Source organism: Monomorium pharaonis, chromosome 1 (assembly GCF_013373865.1).
Source record: "Monomorium pharaonis isolate MP-MQ-018 chromosome 1, ASM1337386v2, whole genome shotgun sequence".
Lineage (NCBI taxonomy): Eukaryota > Metazoa > Arthropoda > Insecta > Hymenoptera > Formicidae > Monomorium > Monomorium pharaonis.
Window position 1 is genome coordinate 38,135,509 of NC_050467.1, and position 26,110 is coordinate 38,161,618.

General features: G+C 38.0%; 2 protein-coding genes and 1 pseudogene across 2 annotated transcripts; 2 read left to right on the forward strand and 1 right to left on the reverse strand.

The window, feature by feature from the left end:
- The first annotated feature begins 2,235 nt into the window (after positions 1-2,235).
- On the forward strand, positions 2,236-12,319 carry LOC105830445 (urokinase-type plasminogen activator). The gene is made up of 11 exons (XM_028191466.2): positions 2,236-2,402; positions 2,542-2,630; positions 2,749-2,890; positions 2,969-3,079; positions 3,345-3,488; positions 4,338-4,483; positions 9,445-9,524; positions 9,929-10,100; positions 10,750-10,885; positions 11,031-11,138; positions 11,735-12,319. Exons 1-11 carry the CDS (start codon positions 2,301-2,303, stop codon positions 12,122-12,124), a joined length of 1,620 nt encoding a protein of 539 aa, XP_028047267.1. The 5' UTR covers positions 2,236-2,300; the 3' UTR covers positions 12,125-12,319.
- A 141-nt stretch (positions 12,320-12,460) lies between these two features.
- Positions 12,461-19,218, forward strand: LOC105830449 (trypsin-1). The gene is made up of 7 exons (XM_012669769.3): positions 12,461-12,887; positions 12,958-13,010; positions 13,201-13,289; positions 13,523-13,661; positions 13,766-13,882; positions 14,379-14,531; positions 15,702-19,218. Exons 1-7 carry the CDS (start codon positions 12,842-12,844, stop codon positions 15,855-15,857), a joined length of 753 nt encoding a protein of 250 aa, XP_012525223.2. The 5' UTR covers positions 12,461-12,841; the 3' UTR covers positions 15,858-19,218.
- Positions 19,219-19,369: 151 nt separating this feature from the next.
- LOC118647280 lies at positions 19,370-21,116 on the reverse strand (annotated as a pseudogene).
- Between the last annotated feature and the right edge of the window lie 4,994 nt (positions 21,117-26,110).

Below are 26,110 nucleotides of genomic sequence, written 5' to 3' on the forward strand. Positions count from 1 at the left end.
TAAAAATCATCCTAGTATTTTTTTGTGCTAAAACAAAATATTGAGACCACGATGAATACCTTAATCTGTAATATAATTTCGACAAAATTGAAAATTAACGCTATTCTGCGTATAAATCTTCACGCCGCTGGACGCGATATTACATTTTACTGGCGTGAAATTAATTAATGTAAAAACAGAAAATTCTGGTTTAATTGAGCGATGTAGTAAAAGAGCATTTTAACTTTTAATTTTTCACGTAGCTCTCAGTTTTGTAACGAGAGAATATTAAACGAAAAGCGTGCGTTGTTGGAATATTAGCGAAATGTACATCAGGTAATCTCGCATGATGACAAATCTGCCATAAATTTGGATAAACGTTGTTTTCCGCTTTCTACTATAACTTCAATGTCGCGGCGAGTAATGTGGGGTCACATCTTATCGAGGTAGCACGATTATACGCCGGTGAGTCACGTTATACGTGTTTCTTAAAAACGCATTTCGACGATAACACGGCCTTACATTATCCGTTTGTTTATGAGATTCTAAAGTTACACCAATAATTTAATACAGGTGAAATACTGAGTCTAATTACAGTGATAACTTTATAATTCCAATGAAATTATCAAAGCATATTGCTATTTTTCTCACAATATTCCAATAAACGGAAAAAATATTAAATTTTATAAATATTTCCCTAACAAAGATACCTTGCAAGAATTAAAGTGCCATTAAAGTAAAATTTAAATGTTATTTGAAAGGATAAATGGTAAGATTTTGTTATTTATTTGCACTCGCGTAATTCATGCTTCCTACCAGACTTGTGCTAAAAGACGCAAGTATAACTTGAAGAAGCATGACAGTGTAATATTTCATATTGTTTGTGCGTCAGCATGCAGCATCACGTACGTGTTAAACCGTTGTACGTGGTGGAAACTAAGTAAGTATTAGGAGTTGGAAATTTCGAACAGATTACAACGAGTTAACCCAGGAGGAAGTTTGCGTATACGAGGGCAGCACCCACTCAGATTCGTCGAGCAACATTCCGGTAAGTGAGATTGTTGTTTCGCAATAAACGTGATTGGACGCGATAGCAAATAATTAGCTTTTCCCTATTTGTACACAATTACTCAGAGTGTCTTACAACTATGATACTACATCAAGCATATTTTATGAGTCGCGTATATGAAGAGGCATACATCATATACATATCCCATCCGTACGAAATAAATCGACGAATGATGACGTACACTCCTAAATTAGATTACTCGCACCAACTATGTGTTTTAAAATAACGAATACAATATGTAATATTTATTTGACATATTTCTACGCATTTAAATAAAATTATTAATTATATGTTAAATAATTAATACCATTATACTTTGTCTTATTAATATTTAAAAAACCATTTAAATAATTTTTAGATAGAACACTGCGAATTTTAGACAGATGGACACAGTGACGAACGCATGGATGAGTACTTGTACTTATACTTGTATAATAAATTGTGCTGTGAAATTCATAACTACGGGCGAACTTTATTTCTCGTCGCCCGAACTGACGACTATTCTCGCTAAAATGGAAATAATTCTGGTGAACATTAGCTTCGTATAATTTCAGTTTTAAAAGTTTCAGGTTTTATTTTCCGCAATCAATTTATTGCTCTATGGATGCATTTTTATTTTATATTGAGATATATATTGAGATATACATTGCGAATCTCTCACACACACACACACACACACACACACACACACACACACACACACACACACACACACACACACACACACACACACACACACACACACACACACACACACACACACACACACACACTAAAAAATATAGAAAATAGAAAGAGTTATACTATTTTCCACTGCACTATGAAATCGTATAGCATATAAAAGTAGAAAAAAAAATTAATTGCTGGAAATATCGATGTTAAAAATTTTTTAACGTAAGCCTAATTTAGGCGAGCACTTTGTGATAGTTCAAATTAAAAAAAAAATATTAAAGCAATAAATAACTCGTTAGTTTGGAGCTTTGCTTGCTTTAACTCTCTTAAATTCATTTGCAACATATTATTGCACGTCCGGTTTCAGATTGCAAAATAATTTATCTGTTTCCGTATAAGATAGTGTTGCAATATAATTAATCGTCCTCAAATAATGCACGGTATGAATGATTTCTAAGAATACTGACGTATATCATATCTCGATATCGCGATGTTGTTTGTCTTATCGGAATTCACCGTTAATTCGTGAACCTATACTCGAATAACAATATCAGTAGCCAAGTTACCTACGACCGCAGCCATGCTGATTATATTCTGTCTGACGTTGATAGTTTCCGCCTTGTGCTTAGATCCTAGAATAATCGGTGGTGCACCTACAACCATCAGTAAGCATCCGTATCAGGTCAGTTCACGGTCGAAATGTCTCTTCGGTATTATCGTACGATTGAACACCCGAGCAATTGCATGAAATTATTACAGTCGAGTATGAATATTAGCGTAATAGAATTACCATTTTCATAAGGAAAAGAGTTATTTTTTAGGTCTCTATTCATAAAGACGGTATTCTCGAATGCGGAGGCTCCCTAATCCACAGGCAATGGATTTTGACAGCGGCACATTGTGTCTACGGGTACGCGTGAATTTCTTGTCGACTCGCTTAGCTAAGATTAGATAGCAAAAACTTACGTAATTCTCATAGAAAGTGTCACATCGATTAAACATATTTTTAATGATTACCGCTATTTTAGTGAGAGTAAGTCGCGCTTCAGCGTACGCGTTGGAAGCACTTATCACGACGAAGGAGGCAGTCTGATCACAAAGATTGATTCAATCATTTTTCACGAAGAGTATGAACCGTACACTTACGATTACGATGTGGCTTTAATTAAAGTACGTAGCCAATTACAACCAATTATCCCGTACATTTTTTTCTGTATTAGATACTTAACAAAAGAATTTCATTTTTAGTTGCCTAAACCTGTAACGTTGGGTTCAAATGTAAAACTTATTCTTCTTTCGTTACCATCTGTGCCCATACCACGTGTCAAAGCAACTGTTGCAGGATGGGGAAAGACATCGGTAAGTTCTTGTTTAGTTGTCCATAAGTTGTTTTGATTCTATGTGCATCTACGCCCTCGTATCAGTGTCAAGATTTATTGCCGCTAAGATGCTTAAGTTGACGGTGATGTTCAACGAAGTTGTTTAGCTGTGTGTAAACGTTAAGATTCGTTTGTCGAGCGCTTGACGTAGTTTCGTCGCGCTGATCGTCGCGACAAATGTTGACGGTAGGATGTTCGTAAACGTTCGGCAACATGGCATTATACAGACATATTGTAAATTTCAGCCAAGCGGCACGATTTCGAAAGTATTGCAAAGCGTTACTTTGCCGATTATTGATCAAGAGAATTGTCGCAAGATCTACGCTGGTTATCGGCCAGTGACCTCCAACATGGTTTGCGCCGGTAACGGCGAAAAAGACACCTGTCAAGTAAGTTTCTAATATCATTTTGATTCTATAATAAATATTTGTAAATCCTTTGATTATAAATAGCGTTTTCGCATTTTTACCACATGTCTTGCTGTATATATCAAAATACATTTTATTATTTATTTATAAATCATTATTATATATTTAAATACAAAAATTTGTTTGTAGAATTTTTTCATAATTTTATGTACAAAAGAAGAATTAAGAAAGAATTGTGAAAAAAATGAGCGTGATTGAGATCTAAAAAGAAAAATAATTTTTCATTAATAATGTGGTATGTTTCCAAATTAAAAATAAAAACAATTTAATTGTCCTCATTTAATTAACTCGTCGTGAAAAGCGATTTTTATTTTATTTTTCATTTTATTCCATTTCTGATCAATTTGTGTCATATAATTATATTATTTTCATCCGACCTTTGATATGAATTATTCTTTTTTTCCATGTCTTTCAATGATTTCAACAATTTATTGCTTTTGATTAATTATCATTTGCGGCTAATAATATCAAAACCGCATTAATTATATATACGTACTAATAAATTATTTTTAGCTTTACATTTCGAGCTCGTTTTGTGATCTTTCATAATTCTTCTTTGCTTAACTAATTTCCAGCTTAAACTAATATTATGTATATAATATATAATATCTATTTTTATATATTATTTTATATATGTTTTTCTATTTTTTTAAAACACTAGAATTTAACATTTCGAAAAGGACACTACCGATGTGTCTTCGGAAATTAATTGCATTAAAATAATTTCATTTTACTCTTGATCCATGCTACTTTTCAGAAATTGATTTTTACTGTACGAAAGTGAAAAAAGTTTATTTGTTCATGACGCAGGGAGATTCCGGCGGCGCGCTCGTGTACAACGGCGTCCAAATTGGGATCGTGTCCTGGGGCGTTCGGTGTGCGAGTGCTGGATTTCCAGGAGTGTATACGCGAGTACCCGCCATACGGCAGTGGATAACCGACCGCACGAAAGTGTAGCAGAATTAATTTTTCTCCTCTTGTCTGAACGTTTTTCGAGATAAAAAAGAGAGAGACAGCGTACCGTTGAAAAAATATTTGCTTCTGTTTAACCGCATCAACACTGGACGGCATTACAAAAAAAGTACAACCCACAAATTGTACAACAAAAACAGGCTAAGTGTAGAAGGGCAATTTTGACAATAATGACGTGATTCTGAAATAAAAATTTAAATCTAAGAAATTTCCATAAATTCTCAATTATTTTACGTTTTCCATTTCACGAATAAACGTAGATCTCATTTCTATGTGTTTGCTCACATCGAAATTTAATCTTATGTAAGCACATGACTTTTGATCCGTATTCTAAACTCAATTAGCATAGTTTCAATTAGCTTTTACACAAAAAAGTTTTGATTCCCTTTGGATATATATTTTTTTCAAAGATTTTCTCGGCAATTTTCTTATTACGTAATATATTTTACTTCATCGAAGTGTATACAAAAGAAAAAATTAATTGTTGCTGTGTATTTTATGCTGCAGCAAATGTCACGAGAAAGAGTTAACGTAGATAGTAAAATAACTTGTTAAAAGGAAATATTAAATTATTACATACTATGCGTTAAAAAATTTTACAAAATTTAATTCTGTTGTAATAATAAAATATTTTGCTGCAATTTATTGTGTGACGTATTTGTTAGGGACAACTTTATTTCGCGTTGGCACAGTAAATCAAATTTACCTTAGTAACAAATTCGCGCGCAGTTTTATGAACAAATTTACCCAGTTAGATTTTTCAACCAAACCAGATTTTGTTGTAGCATCAAATAATTGACTGTTGCAGTGAAATCTGATTACTTTCACAATTTGAATATGCAGTAGTGGTTATCGCGTAGTCATGGCAACATAATCCTTTTTGTTACGTACATCGATAACGGATATTGAACCTGAGGTATCTCAACGGATCACGATATCAGGAAAACAAGTAAACACCAAATGTACAAACAGCTCGATTTTGTTCGAGCCTCTCTCAAAGTTAAAGACATCAATCGAAAACCAACGACCATTCCGATCGGCGACAACTTGTATCACGATTGCATTAATCGTAACTTGTGCAGACTCTTGACTTGTCTAAACCGTGTAACTGTTTATAATCGCGTAGGTCTAATTGCCAGGCGTTTTACCGAGGATTGCGTCGTCCCCGCGCGAGAGCAAGTGTAATCAGTTCTAAGGTGGCGACGTGTAATTTTGCGCAATGCAATAAATATTATCTTGCTGCCCTTTACACTCGCCCCGACGTAATCGTTCGTCACGCGGGATTATTAATTTCACCGCCGACTCGGAACGGTGCTCCGGGTTTCACCGTCGCCACCGCGGTGGCATTGAATAAACGGTTTTGCAGCCCCAGCACAGGTGGCTGACTCGTAAAGGGTAGCACAAACAGTCGATGCCCGTGCGTCCTCTCTACCTCCTACTACCCACCTACGTACCGGGTGTCGCCCGGTAAAGAACATTGCCGTTGTACGTGACGTCGTGGATGATCGTCGCCTTCCGTCCCGTAAAAGAGCGTCAGGCCGAAATCGTGCCGAGGTGCAGCGCGTTCACGCTATCCGGTTCTTGCCGTTAAGAATCGTGGCAGACGTTGCATACTAATGCGCGGTGCGGCATTATAACCGGTATAAGCGATCGATATTCTCGCGGATATCAGACTCTGCTGTCTGGTAGCGGCTGTTGTACGCGTCCCGTGTTCCGCCTGTGTGTTGTTTCGAGCGGGTACGCGCACCCGCGCGCGCGCGCGCGGAATATATCCGGAATTTCTGATAACGATGAATTATACGTGCCGCGAAACGTTGCTAACCCTGGAGCTATCCCGAGTCCGGAAAGTTTACTAGTTGAATAAACTCGCGCCGCGCATCACGGCGGCGGCGGCAATTCCTAGGCTTCGACGTAGCAAAGTGCGCGTTTATCCCGCTTCTCCGGTTTGGAGAAGAAGAAAAGAGCTTGGCTTTCCGAAAAGAAATACCGCTCTTCGACCCGAACGTCGTTCCTCGTAATGATTACGTTTAATTACTTGCCTGGTGAAGTCGTTTAATTATTTTCCAACCGGCTCGTATCGGATCATCTCGTGAACGGTACAATAAAGCTTCTGGTAAGCTCCAGTTTCAATGTTCGCCTTCGGTATTTTGTTCTAGAACGATTGGTCCCAACGGGCGATTGCGACGACAAACAAGCGGAATCTAGGTCGAATTCTTGGAAGCCGGATGATCGGAAATTTCTACCGCGCTTGGAAAAATTGATAGTGGCATCAATTAATCCGGATGTCGGAATAAAGAAATGGATATTCGAAAAAAGTACCGCGGCGAAATTTTCACGATGCTAGTGCGGCTTGTGTTTTTATTTTCGTTCATGCTGTAGAATGTAGAGCGATACGTTGGCTCATATCTATTATACCGAGAGAACAAAAGTTGCGATAACATCGCTATAATTTATAGTCATTTTTAGATCCAACCATATTTTTATAGTTATTAAACAACATAAATTATAAACATATAGTTTGTTAAAACTATACGTAACCATAATGTAATATATATATATATAAATTAATCAAAAATTTTTATCAATATTCTGATAAAGTAAATATCCATTACTTATGACGTGTAAAAAATTTTTTCATTAATAAATTATTATGTTACACTATTTTTTCAAATATTTCATGGCATTAATTGCTTCGTATTCGCATTTTCAATAAGTGATAATAATTGTAGAAGTACGAGTAAAATTATTTGTTTTAAAAGAACAAAGCGTAACAACAAAGCATATTTTCATTTACGAACATTCACGCTGCACATTCTAACGATCTTTTCAGCCATATGAGTTCTCAGCTCTTGTTCTTTGTCAAAGCTATATTCGCGTACGCTAGTTAGTAGTTTATGATACCATCGTATTGAAACTAATCCAAATATTGACCCGTTAAAGATTCGATCAATCAAAGAACCGCGTTACCGGTGAGAAAGTGGAAACCATTGTCCAGTATCGGTATCATGTAAGGCTATCAAACAGGTGACAGTTGATGAATCCAAGTCCGAACAAAGGGACTATGTCGTAATGGAAATCGCAACAATAGTAGTTTCGAGATTCAGTTATAATAGCGTAACCGTAACGAATTGGATCGTGATTTACAGGAGCTCCCTATCATGCTTCGATTGAGTGCGTATATGTAAATGTAATTACAAGTATTCGCAACGAAAGTAACTGGTATGTTATAAATAACAAATTTTTGTAGCAGCGCGGAAATCACTAATTGAGAGACGTTTCTACTGTCAATTAGTAATTGACAAACACTTGGGTAAAAATATACAAGTTTGTAAATTATTCAATATTTTTAAACAAGTATTGAAGAAATTATTGGACACAAAAAAATGGGTACAAACTGCTGGATAATCCACATTAATATTTATATCGCACTCAAATACTGAAATTCGTACCGTTTCGTTAGGAGATTGATTAACAAACAATAGATCAAAATTTTCTCCTCGACCTAAAGATAGATGGATATGAAAATGATATATTTCTGGCTCAATGAACCTCTGGAATTGTTAGAATGTCATAACCGATATATTGAAAACCGCTACTGTGTCCATGTTCGAATTCCGAATGTTTAATTGAAATAGATATGAAAGATACATATAGAAGGGTACGCTGTAATTGAAATCACGAATTTCCAATTAATTAGTCGTCAATCAATAATACCCAAAATTTCAGTAACGAGAATGATCCAATCAAATCAATATTTTCGAATGGAGTTTTCTTATTTAAGTTCTTATTAAAACAATATTTGCATAAATGTTAAAATTACACAAAATTAGATATAATATTGTAAAAAAATATAATAAAATTAGCCATAAAGGATAGATATATACTTATAAAATTTATGCATTTTTGTAATTATAAAATATATTCTACTTCTATTCAACATATTCTATTTAATAATTTTTAATTTATTAACTAATTTAATCTTATTACTTAATGATGTACATAATTTTAAAAGAAAATATATATTTGTATACATTAGGGTATTTTAATAAAAAAAAAGACAAAGCAAATGTGTTATCAAAGTGAACACAATCTTTATCTACCTTTTATGGCATTACTATATATAGTAATTTTTATCCACTTTTATGGTATTTTGATCTAACAAGAAATTATAAAACTTTATTCGTGTACTGTACTTTTATAAGGTCAATTTATCTTTATCAACTCGATCAAGCACTTGCGCAAACATTTCTATATTCAATGATCTACGTTGCATATTTAAATGTCTGCATGATTAGACGAAAAAACACGAATAAAATAGTATTGTGTTTCTTAACGTGAACCATGATTTTTTATTACATAAATATAGAAAGAATAATATTAATTTAATATGTAGTCTACCATGTAAAAATATAACATACACACAATAATCATATTGTGATTCAGTGGTGATAAAAAGTTTGCGGCGAGAAAGAAAGTTACGAATTGATTACGACAAAAATTTTGGAAAAAATTGTTTCTAAAAACCAAAAAGAAAGTAACGTTGGGCTATCTTTTGGGCTACTAATCTCGCAAATTTACGCTAATTTGTAGATCTTTATTAATTATTTTTTATTAACAATTAAAAAAAACAAAATAAAAATGGATTTTTCTATTTAGTTTAACCGCGCTACCTGCCCACGAAAAATGACATATTATCGAATATTCATAGCTTATCGCCTGAATTATATTACTATAGTCACGAATCCAAGTTTTTCTTGTGTTACGATGATATTGGAATTTTACGAAGAGACTATTTGTTATTTTGTTATCTTTGTACCTGCATGACGTTTCTTTAACAATTATGTTGTTCCGTGACGCTTGAATAAAATTTGCGTTTTACGTCGACATAAGATAAGAAGTTTTCGCCAGATGTGAGAAACATGACTGCAATATAAAAGCCAATGAGTATACGCGACTTACTAGTGCACGTGCTTGTACGCTGTAGTAAGATGTTGCGAAACTTTATTTCCTGCTTCTTACTTGCCGGTGAGTGAAAAAGCGTATACAATTATAATATTATAATCTTTAAAAATAAAAATTTCAGACTGCACACGCATACATATATAATTCACGAATTCATATTAAATTTTATGTTTTTATATTAAAACGAGTTAAGCTTTATGAACGGTATAAGCAACTTATTTGACATTTAGAACTCCGCGATGAATAATAGAGCATGATAAAGTCAAATCAGTACAAGTTATAACGAAACTTCTTTAGCCGCATTTTTTTATTATTCAACGTGATCCATGAAGTTTAAGAGGCTATACAGTTGCGCGTAATAAAGTCGACCGAATCTTCGCGTGATTTACGTATTCGCCGCATTCTAAGGCCAACTTTTTTGCTGAAGCGACCCGAGACAAATTCTACCATCAGATTTAATATTACAGCATCCTTCTTGATGCGAGCGGGCTCCCCTCTTGACCCTCAGGTCGCGAGAGGCACGGCAACCGACATAAAGCAGCATCCTTATCAATTGAGCCTCCAGCGAAATTCGCGGCACGTTTGCGGAGCCGTCATCATCAGTAATAAATGGGCTGTCACAGCAGCTCATTGCGTTAGGTATATATTTCTTTCCCTCTCGGATACGTATCGCATTATATCTCTGTACAAGGCAAAACCTAAATCTTCATAAAACGTTTATATGCTAATTATCTCTATCCTTATCTTTGCGACGTCTACCAACCAATTTAACACTCATCGTTAAGTGCCAACTGTAATTGTAGTGTCAATATCAAAGCCACGTATTTACCTTCTTCTTGCATAGCTCAACAGTGTACAGATTTGGGTAGAAAACCTCTAAAGTTTATTGCATAAATTTCCATAATGAGATACGATTTGTCAGACATATATCTTTTTATACTCAATTTGAATGCCTAATTACAATCGATGAATTAAAACAGAAGCAACTTTTTAGGGAAAATGCAATTCACACTTACTCTTTTGATTGTAAACTGAATACAACTCTGACTATTTATAGTAATAATTACAAAATTAGAAGTTTTACCGCTTTAAGTTTACATCCCGATGCAACCAAGGTTACAATGACATGAATGAAAGCATTAGGGTCATTTATGCGATCATTTGTCTCGCTGTTATAAATAGGGTAGATCGCATAAACGTTCCGTCGATACTGTGTAATAGAGCAGCTTACGTATATCGTTTGTTTACCCCCATTTTCGTATATCAACGGATGTGTTCTCCGTCGCAGTTCACCGGCAAGCGTTTACAGACTCCACGCAGGAAGTAACGACAAATACGGGGGCGTCTACTATCCAGTTAAAAGGATCGTTCGACACCCCGCCTACAATTTCCTGACGATCGATTACGATATCGCCCTTCTCGAGGTAACATCGAAACCCTATCTCTTTCTTCTTCTCCTTTTCTCCCTCGCTCCGCGCGATCTCCCTGTTTTTGCTCGTTAACGACTCAGCGCCAGCTGACAATAACAACATCGGTAGCTCTCGCACGCTCTCGGAAATTTCATTTCAGATCGACGGCGAAATCACATTTAACGACAGGGTGCAGCCAGTGAAGCTGCCGGAAAAGGAACTCGCGAGCGGTGTTATGGCGAACGTTACCGGATGGGGCGCGGCGAAGGTGAGTGCGCTGGGAATAGACTCATTATCTGAACGTTACGGAAAACAAATGGGGCTAAATAATAGCGAATTTCCCCGGTCGCACGAGCACGACTCGAAGATTTCGTGGGGCGTTCTATTCCGTATCGGAAATCGAACCGCATAGTATTCCAGTGTACGACCAAATGGAAAAAAAGAATCGATATCCCCCGCGTCCCATTTGCAATGATACTAAATTACGTTGCGGCTGTATCAAAGGTATTATATTACGGCGCCATTGTTACATTACTTTATCCACGGACTTCCCTTTCCGATCCGGCGCTTAGCAAAACCACAACTTTCATAGCGTATCCTCCGCTAACTCCGCGACGCTGATATCTGATAACCGATATCGACTCCATTCTCTGTCTCCAGTGTATCTGTACTTACGAGGGAGGGGATTGGAGTGGATGATCATTATGTGTTATGTGCCGCAATAATGCGATTATGTTGATAATCCTAACACACTCTATTAAGTCTATTAGGGCGTATTACAATAGTAGATGCATATCAAGATGATAGATCCGTATTTCGGTCTATTCAAGCATGGAAGTTGCACTGCAAGAGTGACTATTTTAGGCAGATGGAGAGCCGTCGCCGGTATTAATGAAAGTATCGCTTCCGATCGTGAGCAGAAAGACGTGTCGAGACATATACAGATACATCCGCAGCATCACCGATCGAATGATCTGCGCGGGTTACATGTATGGCGGTCAGGACGCGTGTGACGGCGATTCGGGCGGGCCCCTTACGGCAAATGGTACCCTCTACGGAATTGTATCCTGGGGATACCGATGCGGTCAGCCGTTTTATCCCGGTGTTTACACCAACGTTGCGGATCTTCTCTGGTGGATAAAGTGGATAATCCTTGACAATTACACAACTCTTGTGCATCTCAATTTTTGGACAAAAGAAAATCGACTAAAAGGTCTGGATGACAATTACATGAAACAAGATCTTAAGGAATAAAGGTTTTATAATGCATGTTATGTGATATTGTTTGTAAAAATTAATGCAATCGAGAATGCGAGTTTCCATAAATTATCGCATCAGGCAGGTAATTTTCGGAAAAGAAGGCAAACGGTACATAAAATCGTTATAATTAATATACTGATTAATATTAAAAAGTAAATAAATTAAGAGGAAATAATATAATAAGGCATATAAAACAAATGATATAAACATTGGTATTATTATAAATACAACAAATTTAAATATTTAATTAAACGATAAAAATAAAAAAATTATTGAAAGTATAAAATATTATTTTATATACCTTTTTTTTTCTTCGCTCCCTTCTCTCTCTCTCTCTCTCTCTCTCGCTCTCTTTCTCCCTCTCTATCTATCTATCTATCTCTATATCTTCATCTCTTTACACACTAGGAGTTTAATTAGCTATCATGATCTGACACCGTTGTACCATTATTGGTTGATCGATATCTTATATGTTAGTTGTGTGTACCAATTAGTTTAACACACAAACATTATGACGGAATTGAATTACGCCGCTAATATGTGACGATCCCAAATTAATAGCGCGGCGTTCTTTTATATTTCACGATAACGCTTCGCGGAGATAACGCGGTACACTAAAAATCTATCTTCAACGGAAATTAGGCTTTCATTCCATGTGGCAATCACGTTCATGTAAGAATCACCGTCTATCGTCGATCAGCGTGAAAAAAAATGTCGAAAAAATTCGTTCTGTTTTTCTGCGTACTTCTAGTATACAGTGAGTTAAACGTTTTTACACATATCCGCGCTTTCCACACCAAATTGTTTTACGTAAATTGTGATTACAGCTGTTAATACCGAAAAGTACGAATATGTGGTCATCGAGGATTATCCGTACCATGTGAGGGAAATTCATTTCTTTTTTTTTTTATACGCGATAGCTTGCAGTACTGTGCGCTCCGCCGGCAAATAAAACTATATACGCCATTCACATGTGGCTTTAATCGGTAGTCAGTACAGCACGGTGACTGTAAGCCGCTATTATTTTCGAATAAATCGGATTTCAGATAGAATTCGTTATCCCAATATAGGTATCGATCCAGATAGCAGGGCGACACGTTTGTAGCGGCGCATTCATACACGAATCATGGATTATGACCACGGCGTCCTGCGTTTTTCAGTACGTGCCACTGCGAAAATAATGTAGAGGATGTTTTCCTCGCCGCGACTTTGATTTTGTTCAAAGATCTTTTCTGGAATTTTAACCTGTACTTTAGAGATAGTTACTTTTCCGATTTTAATGTGACAAAAATATTGAAAAGTATATTTGATAATTAACTTTTAGATAAAATTTCACAATGAAGTTACGTATATTGTAATAGATGCATTTTAATACTTCGCACTTTCCTGCAGTGCACATAAATCGACGATATCCGTACGCGTGCGTTCCTCTTTCATTTCCATGGATGGCGATGTATTAGAAATAGACAATATCGTGGTGCATGAAAATTTTCATCAACATCTGTACTTCAACGATATAGCATTGATGAAGGTATTCTCATATTCTCTCTGTTCGTTGAACAAACATCTCGCGCGCGCGTGTATGTTTTTATTGGTCTGTCGCATGCAAAGTTGTCACATTTATCAAACTTGTAGCTAAAGAGTCCCGCGGAGTTTGGAGAAAAGTTGCTTCCTATCGGACTCCCGGAGAAAGAAAATGAAGAACTCCTTGACGGAACCCGTTGTGTCGTGACTGGATGGAAACGAACTCTGGTAAATATACATACCCGAGTGACACGCGCAACTTTATAGCTCTATTTTTGAATTTCCACCATCGTTCGCACGGGAAAATCGTTTCCTTGTCGTTTGACGACAAGTGTCCAGGTGCCGCGGCACTTGTCGTCAAACTGGACCGGGAAACGCGTCGGTCGTTCTTTCTCGCTCGGGGAGGGGGGAAACGCTTCTCCCGAAGTTACGCAACTCTCCAGAACGACGAGATTTTTACAGTGGACGTAGGCATTTTTACAGGGACTCGGATATGCAAACTTTCCGCGACTTCCCGACCAACCGGTTGGCACCGGCGCGCAACGTTATTCAAAGTCACGTCCGCACCAAAAAGTAAATCGCTATGAAACACTGTCGCAAAACGTTTGTGCGCGTTCGTAGCCCCCCCCCCCCCCCCGCCCTCCGGTAGATTCGCCTCGACGCGGGGGTCACAATAACGAGAAACGTGTTGTATAAAAACGTCCGAGCCGTGCCAAATTTCCAGGGGTCCCACCCACCGTTGGGAGCTTGGCTTACGGCGACCGCTGTGGCGATCGTAAATCAACGTACGTGCAAGGCGGTGATGCCGAGTTACAAGCCGCTGTCTAAGGGTATGTTGTGCGCCGCTAACGTGACCCGTTCGTCGGAAACGTGTCAGGTAAGATGAACATATAAAACGAGAGAGAGAGAGAGAGAAAGAAAGAGAGAGAGAGAGAGAGGTGTCGCGACACACAATCGGGCGGTCGCGAGTAACGGACGCGGTGGTCCGTGAAAGGGTTCGCGTGTAGACACGGGAAACCTGCGACAAACCCTGGACGACACTCGAGAGAGCGTCGACAACACCGAGAAGAGGCGCCGCGACCTCGTCGTCGCGTGTCACGACACTTGGCACGCGTGGTGCGCGGGGTGCGCGGTGTATGCATCATCTACGTGCTACGCTATCGAGCGCCGGCGGGTCGCGTGCTCTCGAGTGTCAAGCGCAGCGGGTCTGCTAAAGTACGTACTGTGCGAGGTGTCGGAATTGTTGCGGAACTGTGTTCTCTTAATCGGGAATATAACGAAAAGCTGCGATAAAGCGATTCGTCGACGGCGCGCTGTCGGGTGAAGCCACACCTGTCGAGAGTTTCAAGTAATCTCAAAGTACCAATAAATGTGACCTGGAGCGCAATCTCGTAATGATCTCGCGAGGAGCAAACGAAATGTGGACAAATACGCGGCGCGTAAATTAAGAGCAGTCAAATCCCAATTGCGCCGCGATCACGAGTGTACAATTACATCAATGGAGTCAATAGTCTTTCCGCAAGTACACGCGCGGCTGGTTCAGGTGTCGGATGCACCAGATCGGTGAACAATGCGGCACTTGACTCGAGAACGCAATTTCCACGCAACGTCGAAGCACCGCGAGCAAAATGCGAAGAGACGCGCGCGTGCTAGAAAAAGTCCCGTTATTTCGCGACGTGACTATACGCGATCATGTTCGAAGATCACAAAGGGGAGAGTGCGCCTCATACATGAATACAATGTTACCATGAAACGCGCCATATTGTATTTAATTAAAATAAATTTGCTCGGCGACGGGCACGGCAAATTTGGCGATGGTTTTCTTGGTAAAGATTTTTAGGTCAACTCTTGAGACTCTTTCCGTTCCGACTGTCGAAAATTGTTAAAAGTATTTTTAAAAATGTCCGAATGTTTTTAGAACACTTTAAGAGAAAGAGATTTCGCATGCTGAGCCCGCGCTTTAATCCGTCATCAAGCTTCGGTTCCTAGCAATTAGCGCGGCTAAAGCTTCCAGTGATTACAACTATCGTGATATTGTTATCTACAGGGTGATCTAGGTGCGCCTCTGGTGTCGGCGCAGATGCTGATTGGCATTCTATCCTACGGATTAGGTTGCGAAACCGGAATACATCCAGGTGTCTATACCCGCGTCAGCAGCTACTTACCTTGGATCTTTATGTATACTGGTATCTCCTATAAATGAGGTGGTATATACGATTCTCGCATTGAATTTCAATTTGTACGCGTATTATCATGTAAATTATACGTTTCTCATTATTAAAACGTTTTCTGCAAATTATTGTAAATACTGACTTTGATACTTACGAATCCCCCGACGCTCTCTGATAAATATTCCCGGCCAGATTTTATTCTACCAAAAGTTAAAGTTGAATGAAATTGAAATGCGAAACATTTTTGTTTTACACATTCATGATACAGCAAGTCGCGCACGATGTGTATGCGAGGTCTCTCCCTGAGGACGAGAAAGTAACCGTTCGGGTGCAAATAAGCGACTACAGGAACTCAAACATTACGTGGTTTCGTCAATACTTGATGCATATTCATAAAGGTTTAATATAGCACAACGGGCTGGCAATCAATTATTTCAACCTGCCGCGTGCGTACTCGCTCGTTGATAAAGTCCATGAATACAGTATTTCGAGCATGCCATTTAATTTAAGCGCTAGTGGCGAACGTCCCGTACTTCCGATTTCAAGTGTCATGCTTAAGCTTAATTATCATGTTTCGAAACCGAAACTTCCGACGTACGATACGCCGCGCCGCCGCAGCTAGCCGTTATTTTACCATCGATATTTCATCGAGTGCCAATTAATGGAAGGGATTAAAAGTTTATACAAATTCATACTAGCCGTTCGTTTCCGTCCCGCTGAGAGCTTGATTGTATGGAATTAAGCAGTGGTCATTTAAAATCCTTTTAACGACCATTAAAGAATTAACGACACATATTTTTAATCTACCCCCATGCGATATGTATTGGAATAATTAAAATGATATAGAATTTATTACCTGATAATAATTACATGCCAAGACAAAAAAAATGTGCTGCCTAATAGGATTGCTCATCCATTAGATAGGATTAAAATTTATGATAATTTATATTTCAAAAGTGACATAATTTACATGGCACAATAATTATATTATCTTTGGTTAAAAATCTTCATTTTTTGTAACTAACAAATTGTAACTAGAAAAGATTTAAACTCGCTTACTTGCTTACTTCAATTTCTTATGCTTTATTGTGTAATCTCAATATCTCGATAAACACTCTATACGTGATTAGTGGAAAGAGTTTCTTATTGATTCTGAAGACAATCCTATTAGAGAGAAGACGATTAGAGAAGACCTATTAGAGATTCTATATTAATGGATCTCTGACAATCCTGAAAATAAATACAAACATTAATTTTATTAATTGATTAAAAGAGAATTCTCTGAACAGAGTTTACTACACATGTTGGTCTAATAATTCTTATCGATCCTTTGTCTTTGTAATAGATAATACTTCTCAGAGATATACGGTGCAGTCTCGAGTCTTTTATAACACTATGCAAGCGTGAAAATCGATAAGAGTCGCGATGTATTACACTGTTCCTTCCGTTATCCTGCGCAGAGAAAAATATCGCCGTCGGAAAGCTCGCCAATTTTCGATCGCCACTGCTCGATATTTAAAACTGCCTGCGTAACGACATAAGAATAAAAGTATCACGACGAGTGATACTTTTCATCTGTGTGCAAAGATTAATATTTTTTCATGAAAGGATTCCTATGTGCAACATATCTCTCTCTCTCTCTCTCTCTCTCTTCTTTCTTTATCCATTCTATCGTCTCGAAACCAACCTACTAATAAAAACTAGACCAGAAAAAAACAAAAGCTTCTCTCCCTTGTTCGTTTCATACACTTGTTTGTCCTCCATCCTATCCCTTTATTCGGCATTTATTATTTTTATCTTGGTAAACAAAAAGTTATCTTACGTTTGCCTTCTACTTTGTGCAGATCATATTTAAACTTTACATTGTCTATAAATAAATTGAAGCGCCGTGCATTCTGAAGGAGGACTATTTACAGAACTTTCGTAATTGTATTGACCAAGTGTTCGAATCTCTCTAATCGACACTATAACTATTAATTGCCGTCAGTAGATTTTTCCCGCAGATAGAAAATGATCGATACCTCCAATTGCAATAATTATCACATTATCAAAATATATGTGGCATGCAAATGACACAATAAAGTGTAGCAAAAAGAAAGCATAATTAAATTTTTTTAGAAAAAAATTGAACTGTGAAACGTTTAAAATGTTTTATCTCTAATTGATCTCTAATTGCATATTTGACAATTTCAATCATCTAAAGATAATGTATTAAAAAAATGTTTTCTATTTACGTTCCGTGTATTAATTATTTATTTTTAAAATGTGAAAAACAAACTACATTATGACTATATATTGTTTCAAAAAGTTCAATAACTGTTAAACCTTGTGTAATTCCGAGCGAAACATCTAATTGTGCAAAAATTCATCGAATGGATTATCGAAATACAAATGATTCCGATTTTCGAGATCATTGAGTGTTCATAAATATTCTCGTGAGACGAAAACGCGAGTGCGGCGCTGACAGATCATTAGTTCAATTCGAGCCAGCGATTAATGCGATACAATAATACTTCGTGAATTATTACATTATCGAAAACATGACTTTAATAATATTCTTTTAATACAGATAAATTTAGCAATATTTTTGTCGATAGTCTCTAGAAGCAAATATAAAAATTAAAAAATTTGAAACATTTAATTATCAAAGAATTCTATCAAAATAATTTGTTCAAAATAATTTGTTAATCTTTTTCCAAGTTACATGTTCTGTAAATTAAAACGATCCTTTTTAAAATACACATGTTTCATTAATGTTTTTTTCTCTTTCACCTAATTACATTTCTTCTTTTTAAAAAAATTATTTAGGTAATGTATTAGCGTTTTAACTATCAATCCTTCCAACGGTCTCCTTAGAAACTAATAATTAAAAATAAAATTTTCAATTTATTAATATTAGATATATAGTAGAACCGATGTCTACTTATACGCGATATTTCGAGAATTGTTACGAGAGATAAAAGAATGCCGCAGCAAACCGCACTTGCCGACATCGGCAGCGACTGCTGTCTGGCGATTAACATATAAATCAAACCTCCGACGGCAGGGCATCTCCTCGTGCTCGAGTTCGCTCTCGGATTCCCCTGTTACTCACGCTGAATGTGTGCGCGCCGTCAGCCATCTTGTGTACTTCTCTCCCTCGCCCCTCCCCCCCCCTCGCTTTCCCGAAGACGCATTGAAGAGATGTGCGAAGGTTGAAAAGCTGAGAATCATCGAGGATGTATTTTCCGCTCAGCCGAACCATCAACAACGAACACGGTGCCCGATGGAGTGCGCGGTCGGGACGATAGCGTGATACGTGATAGCGCCGGTTTTAGGCTATTCTTTCGAAAACGATCGATCATCTCGTGATCGATTGGGCAAGTGCAAATTTTCAGCACGTAAATATGAAAAGAAATTTCCATATGTAAAAAAAAAAAAAAACGCAGAGTTACGCTACTAGTAATTCTAATTTTTGCAGAGGAGTTTACTTATTTCTTGTACCGTCGTGCAATTAAATTGAAGGTAAGTTTGATCATCGATACGAGGTGCGAACTCAATTTATGCACAGAGATCGGCTTCAGATCGACCATCACGATAATTTGATAATTAATTTCACGTTATACCCAGCATACCGTGTGACACGTATTTGCAACTTGGCCGTATTCTCGAGGACTGGTTCCACTTGGCGAGAGGACCACGAGCGTAATTTGAGAGGAAGGAAACTAACATCCTCTCCAGTACATCTCGTTTCGAGGCCATGATGAGTAGCCGAGGCGGGACGAGTCCTGGGTGCCGTAAGTCTGCCACGTAGGACTAACGAGACCCACCCTGAGAGAATTCCCGGTCTGGACATCCATACGGATACTTTCTCCTGCTGTCCTCCTATTCTTTCCGGTTTCTTTATCTCTCTTCTTTACCTACCGGCCGTCGCGCGCACGTCCAAGACGATTACTGCACACCGGGGACGCGCGCTGCAACGGCGTATGCAATTTCCACACTCTCGCCGCTCGCAATTTATCAGCGGCGAAAGTCGACCACGGAAGGCGGAAGATCGAGAAACGAGGATGTATCCCGCCGAGGACATGCGTCTTGTTGTTCCCTTCACGAAACAGCGGAGACAGAGAACGAGAGAGGGAGAGAGAGAGAGAGAATGAGGGATGAGGATTGGAAAGGCTGAAGGTGGTTGATACTTCCCCGTGAGAAACAGCGGTTACGTTCCGACGGCGATCGTGAGTGCAGTCTCCGACGGAGAAAATATCGGATATCCGAAGGCTGGCGATCGGCGAAATGAGATAAACGCCCCAGAAGTCTTCGACCGTTGCGTGACGTTGGATTCCGCATGATCTTGCGACTTCGACGTTCCCGTGAAATTTTTATCGCGAAACGAGATATTGCAACCGTCGCGCCGCAACGAATCTCGTTCCGACGGTACATGTATGTACATCTGCGTGCGAGACTGCGACGCGTACCAATTAACAATTAGCGATTTTGATAACGAGCTATAGGATAATTTGAATTAGCTATAATCGAGTAATTCCGCGCGCTCCGTCGGAATGCACTTTCCCGCGCGCCTACGTACCCGCCGCGCGTATGGTACGCCTCGTTGTCTAGCTGCTTTAAAGCCGCACCTGTACGTACGTCAGCCACATAATTGGCTTTCGCGATCGTGCCGAAGTACTTGAAGGCGCGAGGATTACCGGGAACCTGATTGCGCGGGAGCTTTGTGCGGCAATTTGGATTTTCCATCGTTCCCCCTCGCGCGTCGCCGTCGTCTTTGCAATTCGCCTTTCTCGCTTCCACGGAGCTTGTGCGCCTCTTGCCCCTGCGGGTTAGGCAGAGGCAGCGCATTCGAAAGAGCAGGAAGTCGGTGGGCGAAAACGTTTGTCTTCGATACGCCGAGGTTAGGTTAGGTTATGGTTTTTTAGATCACAATCAGTAAGACGAATGCTTGATGAAAGTCAAATCGTCTCGTGCATCATTTGATAACGTTTAATTAAGCGCGATGCAATCAATTAACACACTCACCGGTCGATGAGACGTTCCTCTTTGCTCTCAGGTGTCCCCTTCCTTCCTCCGTGGTGAAAATCGCCGAACTTGGACAGGTACTCCGATCCCGTGCACTCCCGACCGATGCGACGTATCACCCGACGGCACTGAGGACACTTGTCGAAACATCTGAAACACCGGGAAACGGAAATGACTTGCGGAAGGCAACACCGCTGCTCAAACAGCGCTTTTAAGACTCGATTAAAAACTTGTATCGACGGAGAGACGAAAAACGCTGCGTTACCTTCGCGAGCGGCGGCCATTGTGAACTGAAATGTGACGTCGAATGCGACGCACTTCACACCACTGAATATTTTCCGCGAGAGAAAAGAAGACCGGCCGCGATGTAAACGCGAGCGATGATCGGAGCCTTGGCCACGTCGCCATCACATTTGGCATTCTCGATTAAGCTTCGTATCGACGAATCGAAAAATAAGACGGATATTTTTCGGGCAAGCGAGTCCTTCGGAGCACGGGATGCGACACAATCGCGATACTTTGCACTTTACCGGCGATGTTTCTCACAGCCAGTTATCAGGAATATCGCGCGAAATAATAAGCGGGATCGAAACGATCGCTCGCTGCTCGATTCGACACCTTTCCGTAAACGATACGCGTTCACTCTTGTCCAGTGGAAAAACACACGATCGCGAAGCGTAAACGACGTGACCTTCCGCCCGCGTCTTCGCGATGGTACTGAATCGCCTGCCAAACCGTGGGAGGGGGGGCGCGGGAACGAGCGCGTAGCTGATTGGTCTTGAGAATCGCAAGAGAAAATTCGTGAAAGAAAAAAAAAACTCTAGCGCTTCGGCGGATACTGGCGTGTGCCAGGCGTCACATGAAAACATGAGCTCGGCTTCGGGGAAAAGATTAACCACAACATAACTTGGCTCGACGTCTTGATCTAAAAATTTTTCACAATACCTATATCAGAATTATATACACCGCGCAACTTGTTAATAATTTGAAACTGTATCATTACGAATTAATCTAATTGCAAATGATGGCATAATAATTTTGTTTCCTGTTAAATAAATCGCCTAAAAATATAAATAAAAATAGAGTCATTAATGTGATGATATAATTTTTTTCTCAAAGATAATATTAAATTGTAGACTATCAATTCAGATTATTAAGTAATCCTTTATACAAATCCTTTATATTAAATCCTTTATACAAATATCTAATATATAATAATTACATAATTTTTTAGAGGTTTTTCCTTAATATAATTTTTTAAATTTCATTGAAATGAAATCTCAAAATGGAATATTTACATAATAACGATCGCTCTTATTCTAGATAATATTGCAGTTATAAATTTCGTATACGGATTTTATTTGATTTTTCGCGTTATTATTCCATTTAAAATTTAAAATGTTTTGAGGCATACACTTGCAAAATATATTTGCTTTATTTTTACACCTCATATTTATACACATACATAATCAGCGTAATTGTGATTTAATACCAAATGATTTTCAAATACTTTTTATTTCTTTTTTTTTTTAATCAATTGATTAAGAATAATTAATATGGTAAACCACAAACAATAGTTATGAGTTGAGAGATATGTATTAACTATCTCAATCCACATTATTCCAATTGTCATTTAATGTTTCTTATTCTATTTCTTCGTTTCCCTCGTCTTTCCTTTCTTCTTTTTCTATTTCTTCTTCTTTTTTCTTTTCTTTTTCTTCTCTTCCTGTTTTTATTCTAATTAACAAAATGCTCGCAGGATTAATTACGATTACACGCGAGCTAATTATTAAAGTACGATTGCGTAGAATTTTTCACGACACTCGATATTTAATGGTATGTTACAATTTACAATCTCCGAAAATATACATTATTTTATGTATAGCAAAAGCTCGATGTATCACGACTTCTGTTATTTGAAACCTACTTTAATAATTACTTCGATTCATGTAATCTTATGCTTTTAATCTAGAAAGTGCTAGTGATTACACAATTAAAAGAGAAGATGTTATATATCATGAGAATTTTGCACGCGTATTTTCAGTGAGTCTCGCTTATAACGATAGTACGGTTATCAACATTAGAATGATATCTAGCTACCCTGCATATTTCACACAGTCTTTTATTTTCCCTTTTTTTTCTTTTATATTGCGTCTTTCCAACATACGTCGAAGTCTTGCAGCATGCTTCTAAACTGGTTCACAACGTTTCCTCGAGGAAAAGGAGAAGAAAAAAAAAGAGGAGACTTTCTTTGTAGATTATTTTGAAGAGTACAAGACGTAAGAAAGTTAGAATGTCGCGGAGAATATCGGTACTTTGGAGAATGTTGGGGCCGCTTGTTACCTGCATTTGCGCGCTCACCGATGCTGAAATTATCCTCCTCCCTCCCCGCCCCTGGTTAGAGAACATCGCCGGTGGTGCAAAACGACGCCGGTGGGTATGATTTACGTGGGATAGCAGGACCATTCTTTCGGGAGGATAATCCGGCGGGTTCGTCCGGCGCGCAGCGGTTCATTCATAATGCACAGCCATTTATAATACACATAGGAGCGATGCTTGCGAGGTATAATTACAACTCCGGGTTGCTCTACACCGCCCGACGTCCTACCGATCCCGCCCTCATTTGAGTAAACCGACGCTCTTTCCTAGTCGTCTGGTCATGTTGCGGGGTCATCTTTTCCACGGCTTGTCGGTCCCGTTCGCCAGACTGTCATCCTAACTACGTTTCCGAGCAGCTCGCGTTAATGAGCGTCCATTCGGCTCACTATATCAATTAACAATTGCAAGAATAGTCGAATTTTAATGGGTTCTTCGATAATGCATTACAAAATTGACATTTTACTTCGTTGTCGAATAAAAAATTTCTTCTGTAAAAGTAAAATGACTAAATACAATTAACAAGTTAAGTAGATGCTTGAAGTAATAAAGATTATTAATTAACAAGTTAAAACTTGAACGACATTTCTATATATATAATATCGATTATTATTTATTTTAAATAATATTAGTCATGATCATAAAATTTAATTCTTTATTATAGTTTATTTTTTACATTATCACACCATCTTTGTATATTTAGTACGTTCTAAAATGTACGATTTCAAAACATGACATGTATCTTAGCTCTATATTTTTAAGTTTAAATTATCCCACCGTAATAAATTAAATTATATTATATAATTGCGGTTTATTAAACGTTATCAAGTAATGCATGAGACGATTTGACTTTCATCAAGTACTCGTCATATTAATTATGAGCCAAAAAGGGAACGTAAGCTTGGCGTATCGAGGAAAGACGTTTTAGCCCGCCGACTTCCTGCTCTTTCGAATGCGCGCCTCTGCCTAACCCGCAAGAGCAAGACGCACAAGCTCCGTGGAAGCGAAAAACGCGAATTGCAAAGACGACGGCGACGTGCGAGAGGAACGATGGAAAATCCAAATTGCCGCACAAAGCTCCCGCGCAATCAGGTTTCCGATAATCCTCGCGCCTTCAAGAGTACTTTATATCTTTGAATAACACTATCTGTGAGTTATGTGTAAGAAAAAAGTTATATCATCACATTAATGACTTCATTTTTATTTGTGTTTTTAGGCGATTTATTTAACGAAAAGAAAAATAATTATGTCATTATTTGTAGTTAGATTAATTCGCACTAATTATTTAAATCAAGTTTGTGCAGTAAAAGTGTGCTGAACAAACATTTTAATATTTTATTTCTTAATAAAGGAGTAAAATAATATTTTATACATACATACACATATGTATATATATATATATATATATATATATATATATATAAAATATGAATATATATTTACATTAATAATTGAGTTATTTCAAATCTTTACGACTATTCTAGAATAAAATATTATAATTTAATATTGTACATACAGTAAATTTTAAAGACAAAGATAAATTCTTGAAGTAAAATCAGATTTTCGTAATTAACTAATAGTATTTTCCAAATTAGTCAAAATAATTAACTTTGGACTCGTGATTTCTACGAAAATGTTTAGATAGAGATTTCTCGGCAAAATCAATTTCATTTCTATACTTATTATCGTCGTAAGTTAGTATACATAGTATACATACAAGATAAGCTACTTTACGCTCATTCAAAGTACTGAAGTCTTAAACAATGTCAAGATCCATAAAAAATTGACGTAGCAACATGCAACAAAAACTAATCTTTTGTGTCTTATATTCCACAGATGTCTAATGTTGGATATTATGTACTCTTATCATAGCACGTTTATACAAAGGGCTAAGAAAATCATTAATTATAAAATATAAATGTAATTTTACCCTACAGTGTTACATTTATTTATTTTAATTAATAAATTAACTTATTATCATTTAAAGCGAAAATGATGTAAAAATCCAATGAAATTTTTTAGTGGAATTTAAAATGTTTCATATAGATTAAACCAGAATTATATTAATATATTTTAGAGTAAAAAGTTTGCAGTTTTTATTAGTGCATTATTAATACTATGAATTCATAATTATACGATATGTGCAATGAACTATAATGTGTCGAAAAGTTCATGGAAATAATAGACATTTTATTATTTTATGGTATTTTACTCATATAACATTTTAAATCTTAATGGAGTGTTTTGTGTGTGTTTGTGTGTGTGTGTGTGTGTGTGTGTGTGTGTGTGTGTGTGTGTGTGTGTGTGTGAGCAGAGGCACGTAAAACGTTACGGCCGAGCAATGAATTAATTACGTGGGTTAGTCGTTCGCACTCTGAGATAGAATCGTGTGAGAGAAATTCGCGAGCTCGATTTAATATTTCACTCGGAGCCGCGGGGTGCGAATTTCTCGCAAAACCTCCGCATGAAGCCGAAATATACGCTCTATGTCGCTCTGTGTAATATCACGTAATATTATTTGTAATAAAATTTAATTAACCGCACGCCGAGTCGCAGCGACCATTAGCACTCGTGACTTCTGCATAATATGGCCCACTAAATTACGGTCGCTGCCAGCGCGTCACGCGACGTGCGCTCCCTGTCCATGGTAATGCCGCGGAATTGGACACGCCGACACCATCGGCGATCAACATCGGCGACAACGTGAACGTGAACGAGCGACCGCGGTCGCCGTCGCGGTTCTGTCGCATTTTTCAAACTTCACCAGCAAAATTTCGTGCCGCGCGCGCCGCGACGGCTTTTGCTTGGTGCCGGCGAGCGCGATATATCAATCCGAGTCCAGGCGCGCCTGCATGTCGGTGATGAAACGGCGGGTCGGCTTGTATAAAAATATTGGGTGCAA

Coding starts and splice junctions, on each gene's coding strand:
- LOC105830445 (XM_028191466.2), top strand. CDS start 2,301: ATGCTGATTATATTCTGTCTGACGTTGATAGTTTCCGCCTTGTGCTTA. Junction 2,891..2,968: donor ACGATGTGGCTTTAATTAAA/GTACGTAGCCAA, acceptor TTTCATTTTTAG/TTGCCTAAACCTGTAACGTT. Junction 10,101..10,749: donor ACAGCAGCTCATTGCGTTAG/GTATATATTTCT, acceptor TCTCCGTCGCAG/TTCACCGGCAAGCGTTTACA.
- LOC105830449 (XM_012669769.3), top strand. CDS start 12,842: ATGTCGAAAAAATTCGTTCTGTTTTTCTGCGTACTTCTAGTATACA. Junction 13,290..13,522: donor ACGGCGTCCTGCGTTTTTCA/GTACGTGCCACT, acceptor ACTTTCCTGCAG/TGCACATAAATCGACGATAT. Junction 13,662..13,765: donor ACGATATAGCATTGATGAAG/GTATTCTCATAT, acceptor TCAAACTTGTAG/CTAAAGAGTCCCGCGGAGTT.